This window comes from Sceloporus occidentalis, unplaced genomic scaffold (genome assembly GCF_023333645.1).
Source record: "Sceloporus occidentalis isolate IW3139 unplaced genomic scaffold, rSceOcc1.0.p SCAF_1, whole genome shotgun sequence".
NCBI classification, from domain to species: Eukaryota; Metazoa; Chordata; class Lepidosauria; order Squamata; family Phrynosomatidae; genus Sceloporus; species Sceloporus occidentalis.
The window spans coordinates 220,641,779-220,663,637 of NW_028316981.1; the positions used below are offsets into that span (position 1 = coordinate 220,641,779).

At 41.7% G+C, this 21,859-nt stretch overlaps 1 protein-coding gene across 4 annotated transcripts in view; it reads left to right on the top strand.

The window, feature by feature from the left end:
* Positions 1 to 21,859, top strand: part of LOC149323499 (dedicator of cytokinesis protein 7-like) — a 167,798-nt gene that overhangs the window by 17,900 nt on the left and 128,039 nt on the right. For all 4 annotated transcript variants that reach the window (XR_016276060.1, XM_089489066.1, XM_089489068.1 and 1 more), the window contains exon 2: positions 19,659 to 19,749. Coding sequence is in view for 3 of the 4 variants with exons in the window: in XM_089489066.1 (XP_089345192.1) it covers positions 19,659 to 19,749 (91 nt within the window). In the remaining variant the exon portion in view is untranslated. The remainder of the gene's footprint in view (positions 1 to 19,658; positions 19,750 to 21,859) is intronic.

Sequence of the window (21,859 nt, forward strand, 5' to 3'; positions counted from 1 at the left end):
CTTTGCTTCATTCAGCTTGGCAGGCGACAGCACATGCAAGGAATAATTTATGGCCTGTGGCTTTGTCACTGGTTATTATTCTTCAAACACAAATGAGAAAATTCGGGGGCAGGGGGGAATTTGCTACAGTCGGTTTGAACAAGAAGCATGCCAGTAAAATCAGCAAGAACAGGTTCAAGGTAGAATTACAGTACATGTCATTTACAAGTAGGATAGCTACATGGGCTCCTGTATCTTTAATAAATATGTAGAAGAGGGAGTTCAAGCAGGTGGGAGCGGGGTATGTTTAGCCTGGAGAAGAGAAGATTAAGACATGATATGATAGTTTTATTTAATTATTTGAAAGGATGTCATACTGAAGATGCAGCAAGCTTCTTTTCTGCTGCTCCAGAAATCAGGACACGGAGCAAGCCACAGGAAAAGATATTCTACCTAAGCATTAGGTCTCGTTCAGCCAGGTGTCCCCCATCCTATATCTGTGCATTTCATTTTTCTGCCCTAAGTGCAGTCCCTTACATTTCTCCGTGTTGAAATTCATTTTGTTAGCTTTGGCCCAGCTTTCTAATCTATTCAGGTCATTCTGAATTTTGATCCTGTCCTCGGGGGTATTAGGTACACCTCCTAATTTGGTGTCATCTGCAAATGTGATAAGTATACTCCCAATTCTATCATCCAAGTCATTGATAAAGATGTTGAATACCACTGGCCCCAGGACAGAACCCGGTGGGACCCACTGGTCACTTCTCTCCAGGATGAAAAAGAGCCATTGTTGAGCACCCTTTAGGTTCGGCCACTCAACCAATTATAAATCTAAGAGACTTCTGGGATTAGCGCGGAGGCGGGAGGAGCGTTTGCTTGGAGCTCCGAGGGAAACGCTCGCTTCGCGCAGCGATGCGAGGAAAACAGGGTTTCCTACATAATAACTTTTTAGATCCTCAAAGCAGCTATTATACCCCTGGGAATAGGGATTTCGGTGGGGAGCCCACAGAGGCTCCAGAGAGCTGTGGACGGAGCGAAGAAGGGGCCAGATGGAGGACGTGGTTCCACAGCAGAGGAGCCGAGGAGCCAGCCCAGGAAAATCCTGAGGCTCAACCCAGCAGCGCGGTAGCAGCCAAATTGCCACCCAACGCTAACGCCAATCCTTTGTAAAGCTACAAAGCTTAAAAACCACAAAGCAACAAGTAAGATAAGTGTGATTAATTCCTCTAACCATTGGGAGAAGAAAAAAGAGAGACTCTACTAAGAATTAACCTCACAGTACAACGGAGCTCAAGAGGCAGGAATGAACTTAGTCTCATTTTCCTTTCTTTAGGGATACTAAGTTTGAACTTTGCAAAGTTTGTCGCATGGAAGCCATTCCCCCTTGTCTAAATTTAAAAGAAACTTAAGGATGTATTTAGGGAAGTAAGATGGTTACTTATTGTAACTTATTGCTACTTACTACTCTCCAAATAATTTAAAACGCCAGCTTTTGGTCATTATTTGTAATTTGGCTCCCACTTCTATATTTCAATAGGGAATATCTGGAGATATTGTGAATTTGACTGGTGATATTATGAACTTTGATTTTTGAATTGTCAGTTAACTAAAAGATTTGCTTATTAGAGACTGCTTCACTTTGTAATTTCCAAATGGCTGCAGCTGCCAGAAGAGGTGCAGCTGCCTCTCAAACACAATATCAAAGCCAACTCTCTAGCTACTCTCAGAGGAAATATTCTATAGAATAGCCTTCTGTCTTGGAAGAAATTTAAAAAATTAAGGCAAGATATGGAACAAAATCTGGCAAGAGAGATAAAAAATTTGAGGGCTGATATAAAGAAAGACTTGAGGGCGGAGCTGAAGGATATTAGACAAACTTTGGAACCCGTTACAAATGAAATAAGTCAGGTAAACATAAGAGTATAGAAATGAGAGGAAAGAGCTAATCTTACGGAAGACACAGTCCAAAATATCAAATTGAATCAAGAGACAGAAAAAGAAAGATATATGGATATGAGAGCTTTGGAAGAACAAAAATCCAGACAAAACTGCTTAAAGTTTAGAGGAGTAAAGGAAACTAAAGGAGAGAATTTTTATGATTTACTTCTACCAATCCTCGCTGAATATATGAACATATCCATCCAAGAATTAAGTTGGAGTACAAATAAGATCTACAGAATTAACTCAAAAATTGCCAGAGATAAAGGTCTACCGAGGGACATAGTTATATATTTTTGAGACAAAGTGTAAGAGATCTACTATTACAAACAAGCTATCAGGAAAAACTTGTGATAGAAGACTATGAGGACAAGATTTTTAAGGATCTCCCTAAGAGGATTCTTCAGAAAAGAGAAGGCTACAAATTCCTAACAAACCAGCTAAACAGACATAACATAATATATAGATGGGATAAACTGGAAGGAATTTCAGTCTTCTATAAACAACGATGGATAAAATTCAATTGGGTCCTCAAAGCCAAAGAATTTTGGAAAAGATACGAAAGAGAAATTGAAACAAATAAAAAGACAAAAGATGATAAGTCCAATCCACAAGGAAGAAAAGAAGATGAGCAAGAGGAAGGTCAATAGGATAGGGCACCGAAAGATGACAAGGAGGAAAAAGATGAAAGGGAATCAATTACATTAGAAAACAAAGAAGAGGAGGAGGAAGAAGAAGAATCAGGAGAAACAGAATCAGAAGAAGGAGAGGAGCAAGAAACAAAAGAGAAAGAAGAAGCAGAACAAATACTAAGTGCTGAGACAAGTGTGAAAGAAGGTGGGAAAAGCAAAAGGGTACAGACATAAAGATGGTTTGGGCTGCTAGCAAAGCGGTTGTTAGAGGCTTCTTTATTAAAAAACCTCAAGAAGTATTAATTAGGAAAAGGGCCAGAATAACACAAATCACAGATGAAATAGCTAAGAAAGAACAGGAATTAAAACAAAATCCGAATAGTGAAAAGATGATAAGAGAAATAAGAATACTTCAGAAACAATACAATATGGAGAACGCGGAAGATTTGACCAACATGATGAGAAACATAAAACAAAAAGGACGATGGCTGGCCCAAAAGCTGTGTAAGAACAAACAGAAAAAAACAATAAACACGATCAATGACGGACTAAAAGTCTATATGGTTTCGAAAGGTTTGAAACAAGCAACATACGAATACTTTAAAGAAATCTTTCAGCCAAAAAAAATCTGGGAAAAGAGAATTAGAATCGTACTTGCAGAAATGCTTAACCCCCACCTGAAGGAAGAACAAATAGCAGATTTGAACAGATATCCATTACAGAATTAAATGATGCAATCCAAAGAGCAAAAAGCGGTAAAGCACTGGGGCCGGACGGCTTTACCGCTAGCTTTTATAAGACCTTCCAAAATGAAATTAACCTACCCCTTCTCAAAGTGATGAATTTGATCAACAGAGACTAGCTGCCACCAACTTGGGAGGAAGCAAACATTATACTGATTCCAAAGGAAGGTCGAGATCATCAATTTCTCAAGAACTATAGACCTATATCTTTGCTCAACACGGATTACTAATTGTTCGTGGATATCATGGCAAACAGACTGAAAAAAGTTTTGCAATCAATAATACAAAGAGATCAGTGCGGTTTCCTTTCTAATAGACATTTAAAAGAAAACTTACGATACATACTAGGTATAATCGAACATTTTGATTTGCATTGTGATAGGAAACTCGCACTGATCTTTCTGGATTTAGAAAAGGTATTTGACAGCCTTGACTGGGATTCTATTATCAGTACATTGACAGGGCTAAACACAGGTCAGAGATTCATAAATTGGATAAAATCTATTTATACTAAACAATCAGCAAGGGCAGGGGTAGGCAACCTGCGGCCCGCGGGCCGGATGCGGCCCGGCAAGGCCTTGGGACCGGCCCCAGCCCGGTCCTGCCGCCGATTGCCGCCGGAGCCTTTGGCCTGTTGCGTGAGGGCGTGGGGCCTTTGGCCTATCAGGAGGAGGCGGGCAAGGGGGGCAAGCGGCGGGCAAGGGGGGCAATTGTCTATAGAAGCCTCCGAAACATGCATTTATATTAACATTTTTTAAAAAATCAGCAAATTTTTTAGCGTGCCCTCCATTTTTTTATAAAAGTGTCCTCCATTTGAAATTTTTGCCCTACATTTGTCCCGGTTTATTTATTTATTTACAAAATTATTTAATTATTTATTTTTTGGCTTCGGCCCCCCAGTTGTCTGAGGGACAGCAACCCGGCCCCTGGCTCAAAAAGGTTGCCTATCCCTGAGCAAGGGTTACGATTAATGATCAAAGAACACAATCTATCTCACTGTACAGAGCCACCAGACAAGGCTGTCCATTGTCACCACTGTTGTTTATTTTGGTTTGGGAAACTTTTTAATTAATCTGAGAAATGAAAATGATACAAAGGGAGAATCTTTGAAAGTCAGAGCCTACGCTGATGATATCCTTATCACATTAGAAGATCCACTAATGAGTACTAAAAGTTGATGAAACATCTAAAAGAATTTGAACAATTCTCAGGACTAAAAATAAATGTGGAGAAATCCGCAGTTATTACAAAAAATATGAGCAATACTGAACAAAAAAATCTGACAAAAAATACAGGATTCAAAATTTGTAATAAAGTAACACATTTAGGGATTGTTCTAATGAATAAAAATTCAAACCTCTTTAAGAACAATTACCAAAAGAAATGGTTAGAAATTAAGAATGAAATAAATAATTGGAAAAATCTTAATTTGTCACTACTAGGGAGAATAGCAGCTGTGAAGATGATGGTGCTTCCAAAGTTACTTTTTTTGTTCCAAGGTATTCCAATTATAAAAAATGATTATTTTTTTCAAAGAGTGGCAAAAACAGTTAATGGGTTTTGTATGGGTAGGCAAAAAACCAAGAATCAAAATAAAAATACTTCATGATGTAAAAGAGAGAGGGGGCTTTGCTTTTTCAAAACTGAATCTATACTACGATGCAAGTGCTATTATGTGTCTCAAAGATTGGATAACTCTACAGGATAAAAAACTTTTAAAGTTGGAAAGTACGGATATCAGGTTCGGTTGGCATGGCTTTTTATTTTACGATAAATTGAAAGCAAACCGAAACTTTAACAATCACTATATTCGTGCTGCGATATTCCGAATATGGAACAAATACAATAAAAGAATATCACCTAAAACCCCTTTATGGCTATCGCCTCATGAGGCTTTATACAGTGTATACCCTAAAAGAGAAGCAACTTGGATAAGCGATAGAGACCTACTAGATAAAGACTAAAAAATAAAGACATACAAAACCTTAAAAGAGGAAAAATGGAACATAAATTGGTTCCTCTACAGACAATTAATTATATGAGATACCATCTAGATAACAAACAGAGAGGCTTTGCCAATGCTAACACTGAGTTTGAAGATATTATTTGTAATTTGGAACAAAAAAACGCTATCCAAAATCTATAAAAATCTCCTAGAATGGTATACCGAAGATGAAATAATAAAGGATGCCATGATTAAATGGGCGCAAAATTGTGGGAGGACGATTGAATTGGAACAGTGGGAGATAGCTTGGAAGAAGAGAATGAAATATTCCCTCTCGCAAGATGTTAAAGAAAATTATTATAAAATAATGTATAGGTGGCACCTTACACCAGACAAAATTGCTAAGATCTATAAAACGATTAAAAGAACGTGCTGGAAGTGTCAGAAAGAGACAGGAACCTATTATCATCTATGGTGGTTGTGAGATAGGGCTAGGATAGTTCGGAAACAAATTCATAGTGAAATACATGACATTTTAGGTTTGAAGTTAAAGTTGAAAGTGGAGGTGGTGCTATTAAATAAGTTGGAACAAGAAGATGAACTGAATCATGGTAAAATGGTTTTTTATATGCTAACAGCTGCTAGATTAGTGTTCGCGAGATATTGGAAGGTTGACAAAATAACAGACATGGATGAATGATTAATGAAATTGTATGAGATGATGGAAGTAGATTTATTATCAGCTAAGCTCAAAGGTGAAAATAAGCCCAAATGGAGGGAAAGTTCGGAAAAGGTCTTATTATATATGGAAAGGAGATGGGGGAAAGTGGCAAATTTTGCGACAATTGGAGATGAAATTATATGATGTATCAAAATTCAGAATTTGTATAAGAAGCGCAATTAATGGTTATAAACAAAGAGAGTTTACAGATTCTAAGAGATATTAAAGGATGTATAAGGAAATTAGAGATATAAGTTACAAGGAAGACTATCTGACACAATGGTGGGAGATTCCCTTAAGTCAATCATATTAAATATTATTAGATTAGATTACAAATATATATACAACAATATATTATTTTATTTTTTATAGTTAAACAATGATTTAGAGAATGTATTGGAGATATAAGAATTCAATATTACAACTGGTTCGATTTAAAAGTTATGTGTGAGAGGTAAGGAAACAATAATACTGATGTTGAATTCCAGGGTCACAAGAGAAGAATACGGGAATAGGACTATTGCGAAATCTCTAGGGGTTGGGGGAAAAGGAAGTAGTATATGTTAAGCTTATGAATGAGAATGTTTAAAGGATATGTAAATAGAGGGGATATGGGAAAGATATAAGGGGTCAAAATGATGTTATTTGTTGTTATTATATGAAATGTATGTGTAATGACTCAATAAAAATTAATAAAAAAAGAAAAAAAAGACTTTAAGATTAGGGATAAAAAAAAATACAATTACAAATCCATGTAACAGTTATGTTGTCTAGCCCACGTTTCACTAGCTTGTTTGCAAGAATGTCATGAGGAACCCTGTCAAAAGCCTTACTGAAATCAAGATATACTATATCCATAGCATTCCCTTCATTTACCAAGCTGGTAATTATATATATATATATATATATATATATATATATATATATAAAAGATTAGATTTGTCTGGCATCTGGCATGACTTCTTTCTCTGAAACCCATGTTGACTCTTTGTGATTATGGCATTGCTTTCTAGATGTTCCCAGGCTCTCTGTTTAATGATCTGCTCCAGAATCTTTCTTGGTATAGATGTCAGACTAACTGGACGATAATTGTTGGGATCCTCTTTCTTCCCCTTTTTGAAGATGGGGACAACTTTTGCGCTCCTCCAGTCTGCTGGGACTTCTCCTGTTCTCCATGAGTTCTCAAAGATTATTGCCGATGGCTCCGATATTACATTTGCCAGTTGTAGTTCGTCTAGTCCTGGAGTTCATTAGGTCTTGGATGTAGTTCATCATGACTTGCCCAAGGTCACGTAGTGGGTTTCTTGGCTGAGCTGGGAATCAAACCCTGGTCTCCAGAAAACATCTAGGAGTAGCCATGTTGTCCATATAGCAAATCTAATAACATTCAAACCATGATACCTTTATTGGACCAACCAAAATGCATAATTACATGTTGCAAGCTTTCGAAGTCACACTCGCTTCTTCATCAGGCAAACAGGAGAAAGAAATTGAAGATGTTAGTCATAGGCCTGCATTTTCTGTTTCTGGTAGGGATTATTCAGATGGTAGGGAAGGCTATTTGCAGGCTGGCACCTCCCCTTTTGGCCATGTGGTCATTGGTAGATTTTCAAAGTCAAGAAAATTTAATGTCCGTTTGCAATTTAAATTCAATTCATGTATTTCATGAAATCTTCTCTTGTTCCTTTTGACCTGTTTCTTCCTTGGGAGCCATCAGTAAGTATTCGATAATCTTAGAATTCTGTTTACTTCACATTCCTTGCTGTTGTTGTTGTGTGCCTTCCAGTCATTTCTGACTTACAGCAACCCCAAGGCGAACCTATCATAGAGGTTTCTTGGCAAAATTTGTACATTCCTTACCTTCACCTTTTTAAACTGCTTGAGTCATGCCTTGGCAAACATTGTTTTCCCTTGAGAAATCAAGCGGTGAGATGAACTTGGATTTCCCTCTTTGTGTTTGATTCAATAGCAATTTCTGCCCTCCTATTTTCAGAATTAACAGTTGGATGCCTGTTCCAAGTGTCAGGCTTCAACAAAACGCTGGAGGTGCATTGTGTTTACATGTGAGAGAGTGTAACGTAAGCTTTTTTCTGAACTGTTCTGCTTTTAGTTTTAGCCTGCCTTCTGTTGGATGCAGCCCATTCTTATTTGCTCACTGTATTGTTGAATAAAAAGAAGGAAGAAAAGGGTGAAAAGATGAAAGAAATGTGGCAGTACCTGTAAGACTAACTGGTTGATGTCTTCGTGTTTAGGCATTAAGTCTCTCCTTGGGCAGTGCTTGGGTTTTATTGCTATTTTCTATTTTTGCCAAGGCATTGTTGCTACTTTAGATGCATGAGGTGGTTGGGTTTACAATGGTTGTGCCCTGCCTTTCAGACTATTGCTGGCCTGTGATGTGATTCCACCATCAGTCCACATTGTTTTCTTTCTGGTCAAGAGCTTTGTGTGCATTGTTCGTCATGAATTCACCTTTAAAGCAATTTCCTTAACTCAAGGAAAGGGTAAGGCAGTTTCCTGGACCAATTCCCAAGAGCCTTAAGGCCTTGCGTGTTTCCTCTCTGGCTGCAAAGTTCTCTCTTAATTACAGTTTATTTACAACCTTCTGCTTCCTCTCCCTCCTCCTGCAAATGCCCTTTGATCTTGTTAGTGGATTTAGTGGTACATCTGCCCATTTTGTTAAGCAGTCCCATTGGAAGCAAATATGTGCTGGATGGAAAATGGAGAGGGGTGGAAAGAGGTACAGTTACGTATATGAAAGACATGGTATACAAGTATACCTCCATTAAAGAAGTGAATGTGTTCTTGAGAATTACTTCTTTAACAGAACATTTGGTACTAGAGGCAAATATAACCAGAAAAGAATAAGGATACGTTCCTGTTGAACATGTTTGAGCAAACCTTTTATCCGAAACTAACAATGTGCACATGAAGAATGAAACAACCAGATCTGCTATGTCTTGCATAGCTAAAGAAAATTATTTTGAACCTCAAAGAGACCACTTGGAAGCTTCTTCCAAAATGCTTTGAGGGCCAAAGTTCTAGATCTGTGCTTAACGTACAGTGGTGGTGGTGAAACTAGGGTTGCCATAACCCGGCTGCACCCGTGTATTTCCCGATTTGGGGGGCCCCGGGCCCCTCCCGGCATGGGTGCAGCCCAAAAACTGGGCCCCCCCCGGTTGCAGCCGAGTTGCTGCGGCCTGCAGGGCCTCGCTGCCCTCCTCCTCCGCCTCGGGGAGGCGGGGAGGAAGAGGAGGACAGCGAGGCCTGCCTGGGGCGGAGGAGGCGCCTCCCCGCGCGCCCGCACCACCCTCCTTCTCCGCCCCCTCGCCCCCAGGCTTCGCGCCCGCCCGCAGCATAGAGGAGGCAAAGGCGGACGGAGCCAGTGCCTCTTGCGCGCGGGTGCGCGGAGAGGAGGAGAAGAGGGGGTGGAGGAGGTGGGGAGGGTGGTGCGCCCGCGCGCAAGAGGTGCTGGCTCCGTCTGCTTTTGCCTCCCCGTGCGGCCGCGCCACTCACTTCCTCCTCCTCCGCCCCCTCTTCCCCAGGCCGCGCGGCCGCGTGGAGGAGGCGAAGCTGGAGGCGGTTCGCCTCCTGCACACAGCCGCGCGCCACCCTCCTCCTCCGCCCCGTCCGCCCCAGTCCCCAGGCGAATGGAGGAGGGGGAGAAGGAGGAGGAGGGGGAGGAAAAGGAGGAGGGGAAGGAGGTGGTGAGTGAGTAGCCAGAGAGGCCTCAAGGTGGATTTTTTTTTTTGGGGGGGGTGCTTTTAATGCTAACAAGTCTCCCTTACTTTGACAGTGATAGTGTAGTGGTGATGATGATGATGAAGATGATATGAGTGGGTCAGCTTGAGAGGCATGCATGCACTGTTTCAGAAGCCGAGAGAGTGTGACTTTCCAAAGTGCCTTTTCTATGTGGTTTTGGTTCTGAGCCCTGGTCAATGTAAATTGCTGTGATTTTTACAAACTCATGCGCAGTGAAGAAAAACCAAAGCCCCTTGACACACATTTCTGAGAAGTACACTTGGTGCAAGAACAGTGAAACCACCTTGACATGTTCAATATGGATAGCCATGTTAAACCATGCTAAGTGTTAAACCCAAGGGGTTTGGTTATGGAATAAGCCTCTGATGCAAGAGGACATGTTCAGTAAAGCCACGTGAAATGCCCAAATGTGCTGCCGTGTGTGTTTTGGAATGGAGGTCGGGGGTGTTTTGCCAGAAAGGGAAGTCCATTCCTGACATCTGTCTAGAAATAATGCCCAAATGTCCTCCATTTTGATCATGCCTAAGAAACAGGCATTTATATTAACATTAAAAAAAAAAAACAATTGTTTCGCGTGTCCTCCATTTTAAAAAAAATGTGTCCTACATTAGAAAAATTTGTTCTACATTTGTCCCAATTTACAGGTCCTGACTTATGGCAACCTTAGGTGAAACAAGCTTATTTTTCTTCTTTTCTCTGTGCTTTGCTATTCACTTATGCACAGTAAAGGATTCTAGAGACAAATGGTATTTATGTTGCTTGTTGGACACAGGCACACACAGCTACAACAGGGTAGCTTAGGTAATGGTTCCCAAACTTTGATCCTCCAGGTATTTTGACTTCAGCTCCCAGAAGCCCTTGGCCAACAATCAGGAATTCTGGAACCTGAAGTCCAATACATCTAATGGACCAAAGTTTGGAAACCACTGTTAGAGCCTAATCCCATTCTTTCCCAGGTCAAGCTTTCATTCCATTGTTTACAGCAGTTATGCTTCTGCAACTGGTCACTAGAAGTCTTTTTTTCCTCCAGCCTTTCATCACCATCTTTCCAATATCAATGATACAAAAAAGATCCAATGAGACAGAGGACAAGGAGGAAATGTAAGGCCTAGGGACCATAAAAAGACTTTGTAAAATGGAGCTTATTTCCCAGAAGCTTTTGTTAACAGAGATATGCCTGTACTGGCCTTTGAAGTGGGATTAGGCCCCTTGCCCACTCTGTGTACACACATATTTCTTATCACCATCTTTCCTATCACATATATTCCTTATCGCCAGAGAAATTAAACTCTAAACTCTCACAACACATTTTATGCTGTTGAAAAAAATCTGAGGAAATCTATCTCTTTAGCTTGGTTCCTTCATCAGAAGTCCCCATGTGGTGCCAATTTTTAAAATTTGTATAGTGGTCCCTTGATATCCACTGGGGTTTGGTTCTAGGATCCTTCATGGAAACCAAAATCCATGGATGCTCAAGTCCCACTGAATACATTGGCAGAATAAAATGGTGTCCCTTATATAACATTGCACAGTCAAAGTTTGCTTTTTGAAATACATATTTTTTTAAACAATATTTCAAGCCATGGATGGTTGCCATGGATAAGGATTCTGTGGAAACGGAGAACTGACTGCATACCTCACCCTGGTGCTGTAATCACAGAGGTGGTTTATGCAATACATTTATAACAAAACAAAACAAAACAAAATCGAGCTATAAGGATGTATTCATTAAAAACAAAACAAAAAACAAACACCACAATAGGCAGTACTTGTTATTAGGATTAACAAGATGATAACAAAAGACATTAAGAAGTCTTCTTAAGGATGGAGGGTGGAGGGGAACTGAAAAAGATTTGCTGAAGTGCTGGAGCTGAATATTTCTTCCATTTTTTTCTAGGCAATGTGGATAAGTAGAAAGGATTATGGACACATTTTACTATTTTTGTACAATGTATTTCAAAAGATATTTCTTCTGTATTAAATGCAGGATTGTGTTTTTATGGAACAGGCCATAGCACAAGTGGTTTGACATCCTTGCTGCTTGGGCAGTGGGTCATCACAAATTTTGCTGTGCAAGTGAAAATTGTCAACAGTGGTGATTGAGCTCCATGCAACACTGAACACAGTGGGCCTGTGTTAATACACTGGCCCTGTTTTCTGCTTTGGTGGCATTCAGACAGTAGAATTATAGAATCATAGAGTTGGAAGAGACCACAAGGGCCATCCAGTCCAACTCCCTGCCATGCAGGAAATCCAAATCAAAGCAACCCCGACAGATGGCCTTCCAGCCTCTGTTTAAAGACCTCCAAGGATGGAGACTCCACTGTACTCCGAGGAAGTGTGTTCCACTGTCAAACAGCCCTTACTGTCAGGAAGTTCCTCCTAATGTTTAGGTTAGATCAGGGGTAGGCAATCTTTTTGAGCGGGGGGGGGGGGGGCGGGTTGCTGTCCCTCAGACACCTGGGGGGCCCGAAGCCAAAAAATAAATAATTAAATATTTTTAAAAAAACATTAAATATATAAATAAACCTGGACAAAAAAAAATTGCTGATTTTTTTAAAAAATGTTAATATAAATGCATGTTTCTGAGGCTTCTATAGACAATTGCCCCCCAAAGGCCCCGGCGGCAATCGGCAGCAGGACCGGGCTGGGGCCGGTCCCAAGGCCTTGCCAGGGCGCATCCGGCCCATGGGCCGCAGGTTGCCTACCCCTGGGTTAGATTGTTACTTCTTTGAGCATTCCCCTTTAGCTGTCTTTTCTTTCTATTATTGTGGATTTTACTAATCACATGTTTAAGATGGAAATCATAATATAATTGAAGATTTGTCCCAATCTACCTTTTCCCCTTGTAATCTGTTCATCATGTTTCTATTTAGTCTTGGACTTTTATTATTATATACAGTTATTTAGATATACTTATTATTGAGAGCTAGCATGGTGTGGTTTGATTGTTGGACTAGGACTCAGGAAGACCAGGGTTCGAGTCTCGGTTCGGCCATGGAAATCTGCTGGGTGACTTTGGGCAAGCCACAGTCTCTCAGCCTCAGAGGATGGCAATGAAAAACCCAGTCTGAAGAAACTTGCCCAGAAACTCCTGTGATAGGTTTGCCTTAGGCTCTTCATAAGACGGAAATAGGGTTGCCATAACCCGGCGGCCCCCGTGACATTCACGGTTTCGGGGGGCCCCTCCCGGTCACGGTCCGGTTTGGGCCCCCACCCGTGCCTTGTTCCCGGTTTGGGGGATCCGCTCCGGCCATTGCCGCTGCCGCTAATGCGGCTGCTGCGGCGCCGACCCACCTCCTCCTCCTCCTCCGGCTCCGCCTTCCTCCTCTTCCTCGGCGGGCTGGCGGCAGAAGCGCCGCTGCCACCGCGCCCCCACTAGGAGGGCTTGCGCGCTGCCCAGGCCTCAGTAGGGGCCAGTGGCAGCGCGCGCGCCTTCCCCATTCCCTCCGCGCGCGCGCGCCTTCCCCATTCCCTCCGCGCGCGCGCCTTCCCCATTCCCTCCGCGCGCGCGCTTGCCCCACTTCCCTTCCTCCCGCGCCAGGCATCCTAAGCAGGAGGAGGGGGGAGAGGAGGAGGAGGAGGAGGAGGAAGGAGCTGGAGGAAGGGTGCCTGAAGGCCTGGGCAGAATTGGGCCACAGAAGGAGGAGGAGGAAGAAGAGGAAAGCTGAGTCAGTGGCCATTAGGTCTGCCTTGGTATTTTGGGGGTTTTAAATTATTTTTTAAAATATAAAATACTTATTTTATTTAATTTTATTAATTTTTATTATTGCTTGTTTTTATTTAATTTTATTAATTTTTATTATTGCTTTTTATTTTTTATTTTATTAATTTTTATTATTGCTTGTTTTTATTTTTTATTTTATTAATTTTTATTATTGCTTGTTTTTATTTAATTTTATTAATTTTTATTATTGCTTGTTTTTATTTTTTATTTTATTAATTTTTATTATTGCTTGTTTTATTTTATTTTATTAATTTTTATTATTGCTTATTTTTATTTTATTTTATTAATTTTTATTATTGCTTGTTTTATTTTATTACATTAATTTTTATTATTGCTTGTTTTATTTTATTACATTAATTTTTATTATCAAATATATACACCCCTGCCTTGTTTTTTATTTATTTTTTCATTATTTTTTATTATTAAATATATGCAAGTGCATTTTTTGTGTATTTATGGTGCTTTGAATGCTAACAAGTCTGCCTTTCTTGGCCAATTATAGTGATGATGATGATGATATCAACAAGCCTCTGAGGCACGTCCAATGTAACTTGCTGTGATTTTTACAAACTCATGCGCCCTGAGGAAAAACCACAGTCCCTTGCCCAAGTACACACTTCTGAGATGTACAGTTGAACCCGAGGGCAAGTCCATTTCTGCCATCTGTCTAAGAATAATGCCTAAATGTCCTCCATTTTGATCATGCCTAAAAACATGCATTTATATTAACATTTTTTAAAAAAAACCTCAATTTTTTGTGCGTCCTCCATTGTTATAAAATGTGTCCTACATTTGAAAATGTTGCCCTACATTTGTCCTACATTTGTCCCGGTTTGGAGGTCCTCACTTATGGCAACCCTAGACGGAAATGACCTGAATGCACACAACAACAAATACATCATCATCAACATCATCATCATCATCATCATCATCATCATCATCATCATCATCATTGTTATTATTATTTGCTATTACAAACCTGTTTTGGAAGATATAGGAACTTGGGAGCATTTGAAACATAATGTGACATTTCTGTAGGGGATTGTTTAGAAGGACCTGTTTAGCTAGTGTTTGCTAAATGTTTTGCCTCATAGTTTGAATGTCATATCATATAATAATTATAAGGTTCGCCTTAGGGTTGCCGTAGATCAGAAATAGGGTTGCCATTTCACGGTGGTGGGCGGGACTTTCCCGCCCCCTGGGGGGCGTGCCCGGTCCCGTCCCGCCCCGCCCCCATTCCCGGGTGGCTGCCCAACTCTGAGCTCCCAGGGCTGCTGCCTGCCTTCTATAGAGTGCTGCCTGTGCAGCTTGTCTGGAGCAGCAGCAGGAGGACTGAAACCAGCAGGGGCGGGGTCTGCTGCACTGCCCTGCCTCTATTGGCCAGCCCTCTGCTTCCTTATTTGGGCATGATGCTCCAAATTCCAAGCGGAGAGGGCTTTGCAGGCAAGTTGCTTTTTGTTCTTCCCCTCTTTCTCTTTCTCTTTCTCTTTCTCTTTCTCTTTCTCTTTCCCCTCCTTCTCTTCTTCTTGTTATTCCGTTTTTTTTCTTCTCCTCCTCTTCTCCTCCTCTTCCTCCTCTCCTTTTTCTTCCTTTCTTCCCCCTCCTCATCTTCTTTTTCTCTTTCTTCCTCTCTCTAAGCCCCCCTCCTCTTCTTCTCAGGGGTCCAGGGCTTCTCAAGGCTTTGCCCCCATTAGAAAAGAAAAAAGGCTTTGGATCTGTCCCATAAATCCCTCCTAAGTTGAGACAGACCTGGGAAAAAGAGGGGGTGAGGGGTTTGGGGGGGTTGGAGGGGGCAAGGAAAAGGAGGAAGGGGGAATTGCTAAGAAGGCTTGGGAGTGGGAAATGTAGTTTTCAAAGGCACAAAGGACTGCCTGTGATCTTGCAAATGCTATGCCTGCTTGGGAGTGGGAAATGTAGTTTGCAGTGGCACAAGGGACTGCCTGTGATCTTGCAAATGCTATGCCTGCTTGGGAGTGGGAAATGTAGTTTGCAGTGGCACAAGGGACTGCCTGTGATCTTGCAAATGCTATGCCTGCTTGGGAGTGGGAAATGTAGTTTGCAATGGCACAAGGGACTGCCTGTGATCTTGCAAATGCTATGCCTGCTTGGGAGTGGGAAATGTTCTTGTAGAATTGGGGGGGGGTACATTTCAGCCTTCTGTCTAGGAATAATGCCAAAATGTCCTCCATTTTGAGCATGCCTAAGAAACATGCATTTATATTAACATTTTAAAAAAAATTATCAATTTTTTCATGTGTCCTCCATTTTTAAAAAAAAACATGTCCTACATTTGAAAATGTGGTCCTACATTTGTCCTACATTTGTCCCGGTTTGGAGGTCCTGCCTTATGGCAACCCTAATCAGAAATGATCACACACAACAAAGACTTCATTACAGGTCCTCGAGGAAAAATCTTACATTTTCCCAATGCTATACAAGATCTGGTTACACTGAAAATACACTGCCAGCATTTCTTATTCTGCACTTTTCTGAAATACTTTTCTCTTACCTCTCTTCTGATCTCATAATTGCACTCATGAAGGTCGCAATTACTTCATTTGGCACTATTTCAGATGATAACCCCCACCAAAAACTATGAAGTGAATATGACTTCGGATAGCAGCTCAGCTCCCAGATTGTTACAGAGAATTGCATACTGTGTGCATTCAATGACTGCTTGAGCGGGAAAAAAAGATATTTTTTGGAATAGTATGGGGGCTATGGGGGTGGTGGGATGGGTTCACAGAGAAAATCTCAGGTCAGAGAACCTCTCAGAGTAATTTAAGCAGCTGAATGAAGATCTATAATCTGAAGATAATTACATGTTGGCAGAAAAATTGCTTTGCCACAGGTGCAGCTTTTTGAGTACTGTACCATATATACCAGTACTCTACTATAAGTTGACCTCATGTATAAGCCAAGGGTAGATTTTGGTGCCAAAATTATGGATTTTGATATGACCTCTGGATAGGTTGAGAATAAAACATAGGGGCCTGTAACAAAGGATGTAGCAAAGGAAAACGACACCAAAGAACATAAAAAATTCCAGCAGGCATCACACTAAAGCCTGGAAGGATGAGAGCATATAGAGGAGTCAATGCTTCCAGGACAGATTACACTCTTGCCTTTCACCAAGAGATGGTTCCTTTTAAAATAAATCTTAAGGTATAGTACTTAAATTGAACCATGGATACATCAACTCTGTTTGGGTCAATGTTTTGATTAAAATTTCTAGACATGAGTATATACAGTAAGACATATTTCTCTTGGACTCTGAGAGTTGTCTGTCTCGGTTTTCTACAATCCTCTTGCTGAAAACACAAAGTACAACGCCCACAGTCTTCTACAACAGTTCTTTAATTGTAGGCCTGCTATGAAAGTCTGAGAAAAGCAGTCTCCTTGTCCTTTCCTGTTCAACTTGTAGTGTCTGCTTCTGCCTGGTACAAGCAGGATGCCTCCCAGTTGTCTAATTCTTTAATTCTTCCTTTTAGGGGTGGAGTTGGAGCACAGTACTTTAGCTTTTGTTCATGTTGAATCTCACTGGTTTTTTCACTGAAGCCAGACTGAGCCTGATTCAGGAAATCTGAACTTTTGCACATTGGTTGGTTGCTTGTGCGGTAACAAGAATTAATTACAAATTTGCAATCCATTCTGGACCACACACACACGAACACGCACACACAGGGCCCTCCACATTTGTTGGGGCTAGGGGTGCAGAATGCCTGTGAAAGTCTGAAAACCAGAAATAAAAAAACACCATGCTTTTTGTTTGCCTGAAAGAACACCTTTCTAAGAATCTCTCCATTCTCCAACTCAAGTTTGTGGTCAACATCTGCCAAAAGTTGACCACAGAACTGAGCTGGAGGACCTAGAAATACCTAGAGAAGAATTCTCTCTAGGAATCTCTAGGTCCTCCAGCAGAACTTCTGCTGGTCATCGACCATAAAGTTGTGCTAGAAGATTTAGAGATTAATCAAGTCCATGAAATAATCAAATCCGTAAATGTCAAAGCTGCAAATGTGGAGGTCCAGCTGTGTGTGTGTGTGTGTGTGTGTGTGTGTGTGTGTATAGGGACATGTCCTCGAAAAGTAGGACATGTTACCCTGAGTATATATCCAATCCTCAAGACAAACATGGAAAAGTTACTTTTTTGGATTCTTATCTCCCCACCAACATGGCCAGTGGCTATGTAGACTGGGGGAATCTGAGAGGCGATTCAAAAAGAATGGTGCAAAACTGAATAAGAACAGCTTAATTTTTGCACCATTCATTTTAAATCACCTTGGAGATTTAGAAATGAGTTGGTAGTCCAATCTTGGGAATCATCTTCCTTTTAATATTTATGCAGGTGCCAGCATGATGTATAGTGATACAACATTGGACTATATATCTGGAGAGCAGAGTTTGAATCCCTCTGGGTGACCTTACGCAAGTCACACTTTCCCAGCCTCAGAGGATGGCAATGGCAAACCCCTTCTGAAGAAACCTGCCAAGAAAAGTATGATAGGTTTGCCTTTGGGTCGCCATAAGACAGAAGTGACTTGAAAGCACACAACAACAACAACAACAACAACAAATACCTTCTATAGCCAAAATGGAGGAGCACATGCTTATGTCTTTTCTCCTCAGAAGAAGTCCTAGCTGATTATATACGTTGTGAAAATATGGCTTAGAAAAGTTCCTGTTCTGAACTCATACCTCTCAGACTTTCCCAGTCAACATAGCCACTGGCCATACTGGTGGAGAAATTCTGCAAAATAAGAATCCAAAAAAGTAAGTTTCCCATGCTCGGCTTGAGGTGACCAGGCGGCATCCTTTTCCAGGACATGCCCTACATTTCAATCTTCTGTCCAAGATGACGAAAAAGCATGATTTTCTATTTCTCTGAGTGCTTTTAGCTTTTATTAGCTTCCATTTTTCTTGAATGTCCTACATTTTACGGTGCCTTGTCCCCCTTTGCGGTTAGGATATCTGGTCATCCTGCATTTACTTTCCCACTCAGTTCTGTTGCCAGACTGTTGTCAGAGCAGCAACTGAAACTATGGTAACTCTTTTGTCTTTTGACCCAATAGTACACTTGTCCCTCCACATTCGCTGGGATTAGGGGTACAGGACCACCGTGAATGTAGAAAAACCACAAATAATAAAAACACAATGTTTTTACCTGAGAGAACACTTCTTTAGTAATCTATAGGTCCTCCAGTGCAACTCTGTAGTCAACATCTGCCGGAAATTGATCATGGAATTGCATTGGAGGATCTACAAATGCCTAGTAGAGTTTCTCTCTAGGAAACTCTAAGTCCTTCAGTATGACCTTTGGTTAGACCTGACCATAGAGTTGCACTGGAGGACCTAGATATTCTTAGAACATATTAGTAAAATCAATGAGTAATCATATCTGCAAAAGTCAAAGCCACAAATGTTGAGGAACGAGCGTAGATCAGACTGCATTTCCTGAGCTTTTAGCTTTATTTTCTGCTCGCTTTTCCTTTTCTCTCCAGCTTCCTTGTTGCTTGTAGCAGTTGTCATGATCATATGGGAAATGCCACTGTCTCCGGTGGCCACAGCTGGTGTCTTTTGAGTTTTGACAACAACAAAAGAGTTGTTAATTGTTTACATCATCTGCAGTTTGACCAAAAATTATTTTATTTTTGAAAACAGTTTTCAAAATAAGTGGAAGGAAAATCATGTTTTTAAATTATTATTATTATTACACCTGGTTCACAAAGTCCCTGCAACCCATCTGCAGACTCCCTTGGTTTCTATGGAGCACAGGTTAAGTACCCCGAGATGCTGTAACTCAAGTGTAGGAATCACATGGTCCTTCAGTTGTTGGTCTGCAGTTTCCAGAAGCTATAACAGGAATGCTGGGAGTTGTAATCTAACATCATCTGTAGGGCTGCATGCTCCCCACCCATGCTGAAAGCAGATTCCTAGGAGTGAACCTGTGGATTTGGGGATTGGGGAGCACAATGAGATTTTCTTTATGAAGTATGGTAGGTATCCTCTTAGTGAAGATGATATTGCTGCTTAAGTATGCTCCTGGTGTTCAATGATGTTGATGTGAATGTTTGCTTAGAGATAACATTTTGTTGGTGGGTAGGTACTTAGCTTCCATTGTTGCTATACATTTTCCAGATCTTTCAGAGGATACCTCTCTAGTTTAAAACCCAGAAACGTGGACATACTGTATTATTTTCTTTCTCTTTCATAGGACAGTGGCAGCTGAAGTGAGGAAGCAAGTGTCCCGAGAATATAGCAGCTCTCCACAACTTTCCAAGAAACGTGGTGGCATTCCACAGTCGGTGAGTTCGTGTTTGCTTAATAAGATGGAGAGGAAAACATGGAAACCCAAAAAGATTAATAGGCAACATCAAAGAAATAGCAGGTGTGTGTAGGGGTAAAGTCAGAAAAGCTAAAGCACAGAATGAACTCAGGCTTGCTAGAGAGGTTAAAAAGCATAAAAAGGGCTTTTTTGGATATGTCCGCAGCAAAAGGAAGAAGAAGGAAATGGTAGGGCCACTGCATGGAGAAGATGGCAAAATGCTAACAGGGGACAGAGAAAAGGCAGAATTAATGAACACCTTCTTTGCCTCAGTGTTCTCAGAAAAGGCAAAGGGTGCTCAACCTGAGGATAATGGAGCAGAGGACAGATTAGGGCAGTGGTTCCCACCTTCCTAATGCCGTGACCCTTTAATACAGTTCCTCATATTGTGGTGACCCCCAACCATAAAATTATTTTTGTTTCTACTTCATAACTGTAATTTTGCTACTGTTATGAATTGTATTGTAAATCGTACTTAGCTTCAGAGCATAGCAGTGCAAACCCCCTCTGCAGAACTCAGCCCAGAAAACCCCATGATAGTTTTACCTTGGGCAGGAAGTCACATTGTTTCAGCTTCAGAGCATAGCAATGCAAACCCACTCTGCAGAACCCAGCATAGAAAACCCCATGATAGGCTGACCTTGGGCAAGAAGTCACACTGTCTCAGTTTCAGAGCATAGCAATGCAAACCCACACTGCAGAACCCAGCATAGAAAACCCCATGATAGGCTGGCCTTGGGCAAGAAGTCACACTGTCTCAGTTTCAGAGCATAGCAATGCAAACCCACTCTGTAGAACCCAGCATAGAAAACCCCATGATGGGCTGGCCTTGGGCAAGAAGTCACACTGTCTCAGTTTCAGAGCATAGCAATGCAACCCCTCTCTGCAGAATCCAGGCTAGAAAGCTCCAGTGGCTCAAAGTGAAACTGAAATTAATTGGCTGTGCAGTCCCTCTTTCTTTTTGCAAACTCTGGCCTGTTACAAATGGGCCTTAAAGTACGCAATGAGCACATACTAGGGTTAGAAAGGGGCGTCCTTTCCGGACGCCCCTAACCCTAGTACGCGCTCTGCACATAGAAAATGGCAGCGGCTGTTCCACACGGCCACCGCCATTACTACGTCATGACTGCACTGCCTCCAAACGAGGCGGCGTGGTTGTGACGTATTGGGGCCGTGCCAGAGTGCCTAGGGCACCCTTTCCGTGACCCCGGAAGGAGCTCCGTTTCGGAGCTCCTTCCTGGCTTTGCTACGCTGGGCGCAGCCTTTAGATGGAAGCCCCAAGGACACCCCTTTCCAGGCTGCAGGGAAGGGGCCTTTGGCCGCTTCCCCGCAGTCTGGAAAGCAGCGGATCGGGGCCTCAGCGGCTGCCGCTCTGGCCACTGAGCCCCCGATCCGGCGGGGAAAGGGGCGGGTGCAGGCCGCTGCTTTTCGACGGTCTGTAACCCGCCTCTATGTTCTGAGACAGGAAGAAAGCCATCCACCTCCGCTGCAGTCAGTCCCCCTGAGCTGCTCCAAGTCCATTCTTGAGGGCAGTTGCCAAGCAACCAGCCCTGTAGCCTTCAGCAAAGGCTAGGAGCCTTTTGTTTGGGGCTCTGAGGGTGGTCTTAGGCGACCCCTGTGAAACAGGGTCATGACCCCCAAATGGGTCGCGACCCCCAGTTTGGGAAACAATGGATTAGGGGAATTTCAGTACAGAATAAGTAAAGAGATAGTAGAGGAATACCTTGTTAATCTAAATGAATATAAGTCTCCAGGACCAGATGAGCTACATCCAAGGGTATTAAAAGAACTGGCAAATGTAATATCGGAGACATTGGCAATAATCTTTGAAAACTCCTGGAGAACAGGAGAAATCCCAGCAGACTGGAGGAGGGCAAACGTTGTCCCCATCTTCAGAAAGGGGAAAAAAGAGGATCCCAACAATTATCGTCCAGTTAGTCTGACATCAATACCAGGAAAGATTCTGGAGCAGATCATTAAACAGAGAGTCTGTGAACATTTAGAAGGCAATTCCATAATCACAAAAAGTCAACATGGATTTCAGAGAAAGAAGTCACGCCAGACAAATCTAATCTCTTCCTTTGATAAAA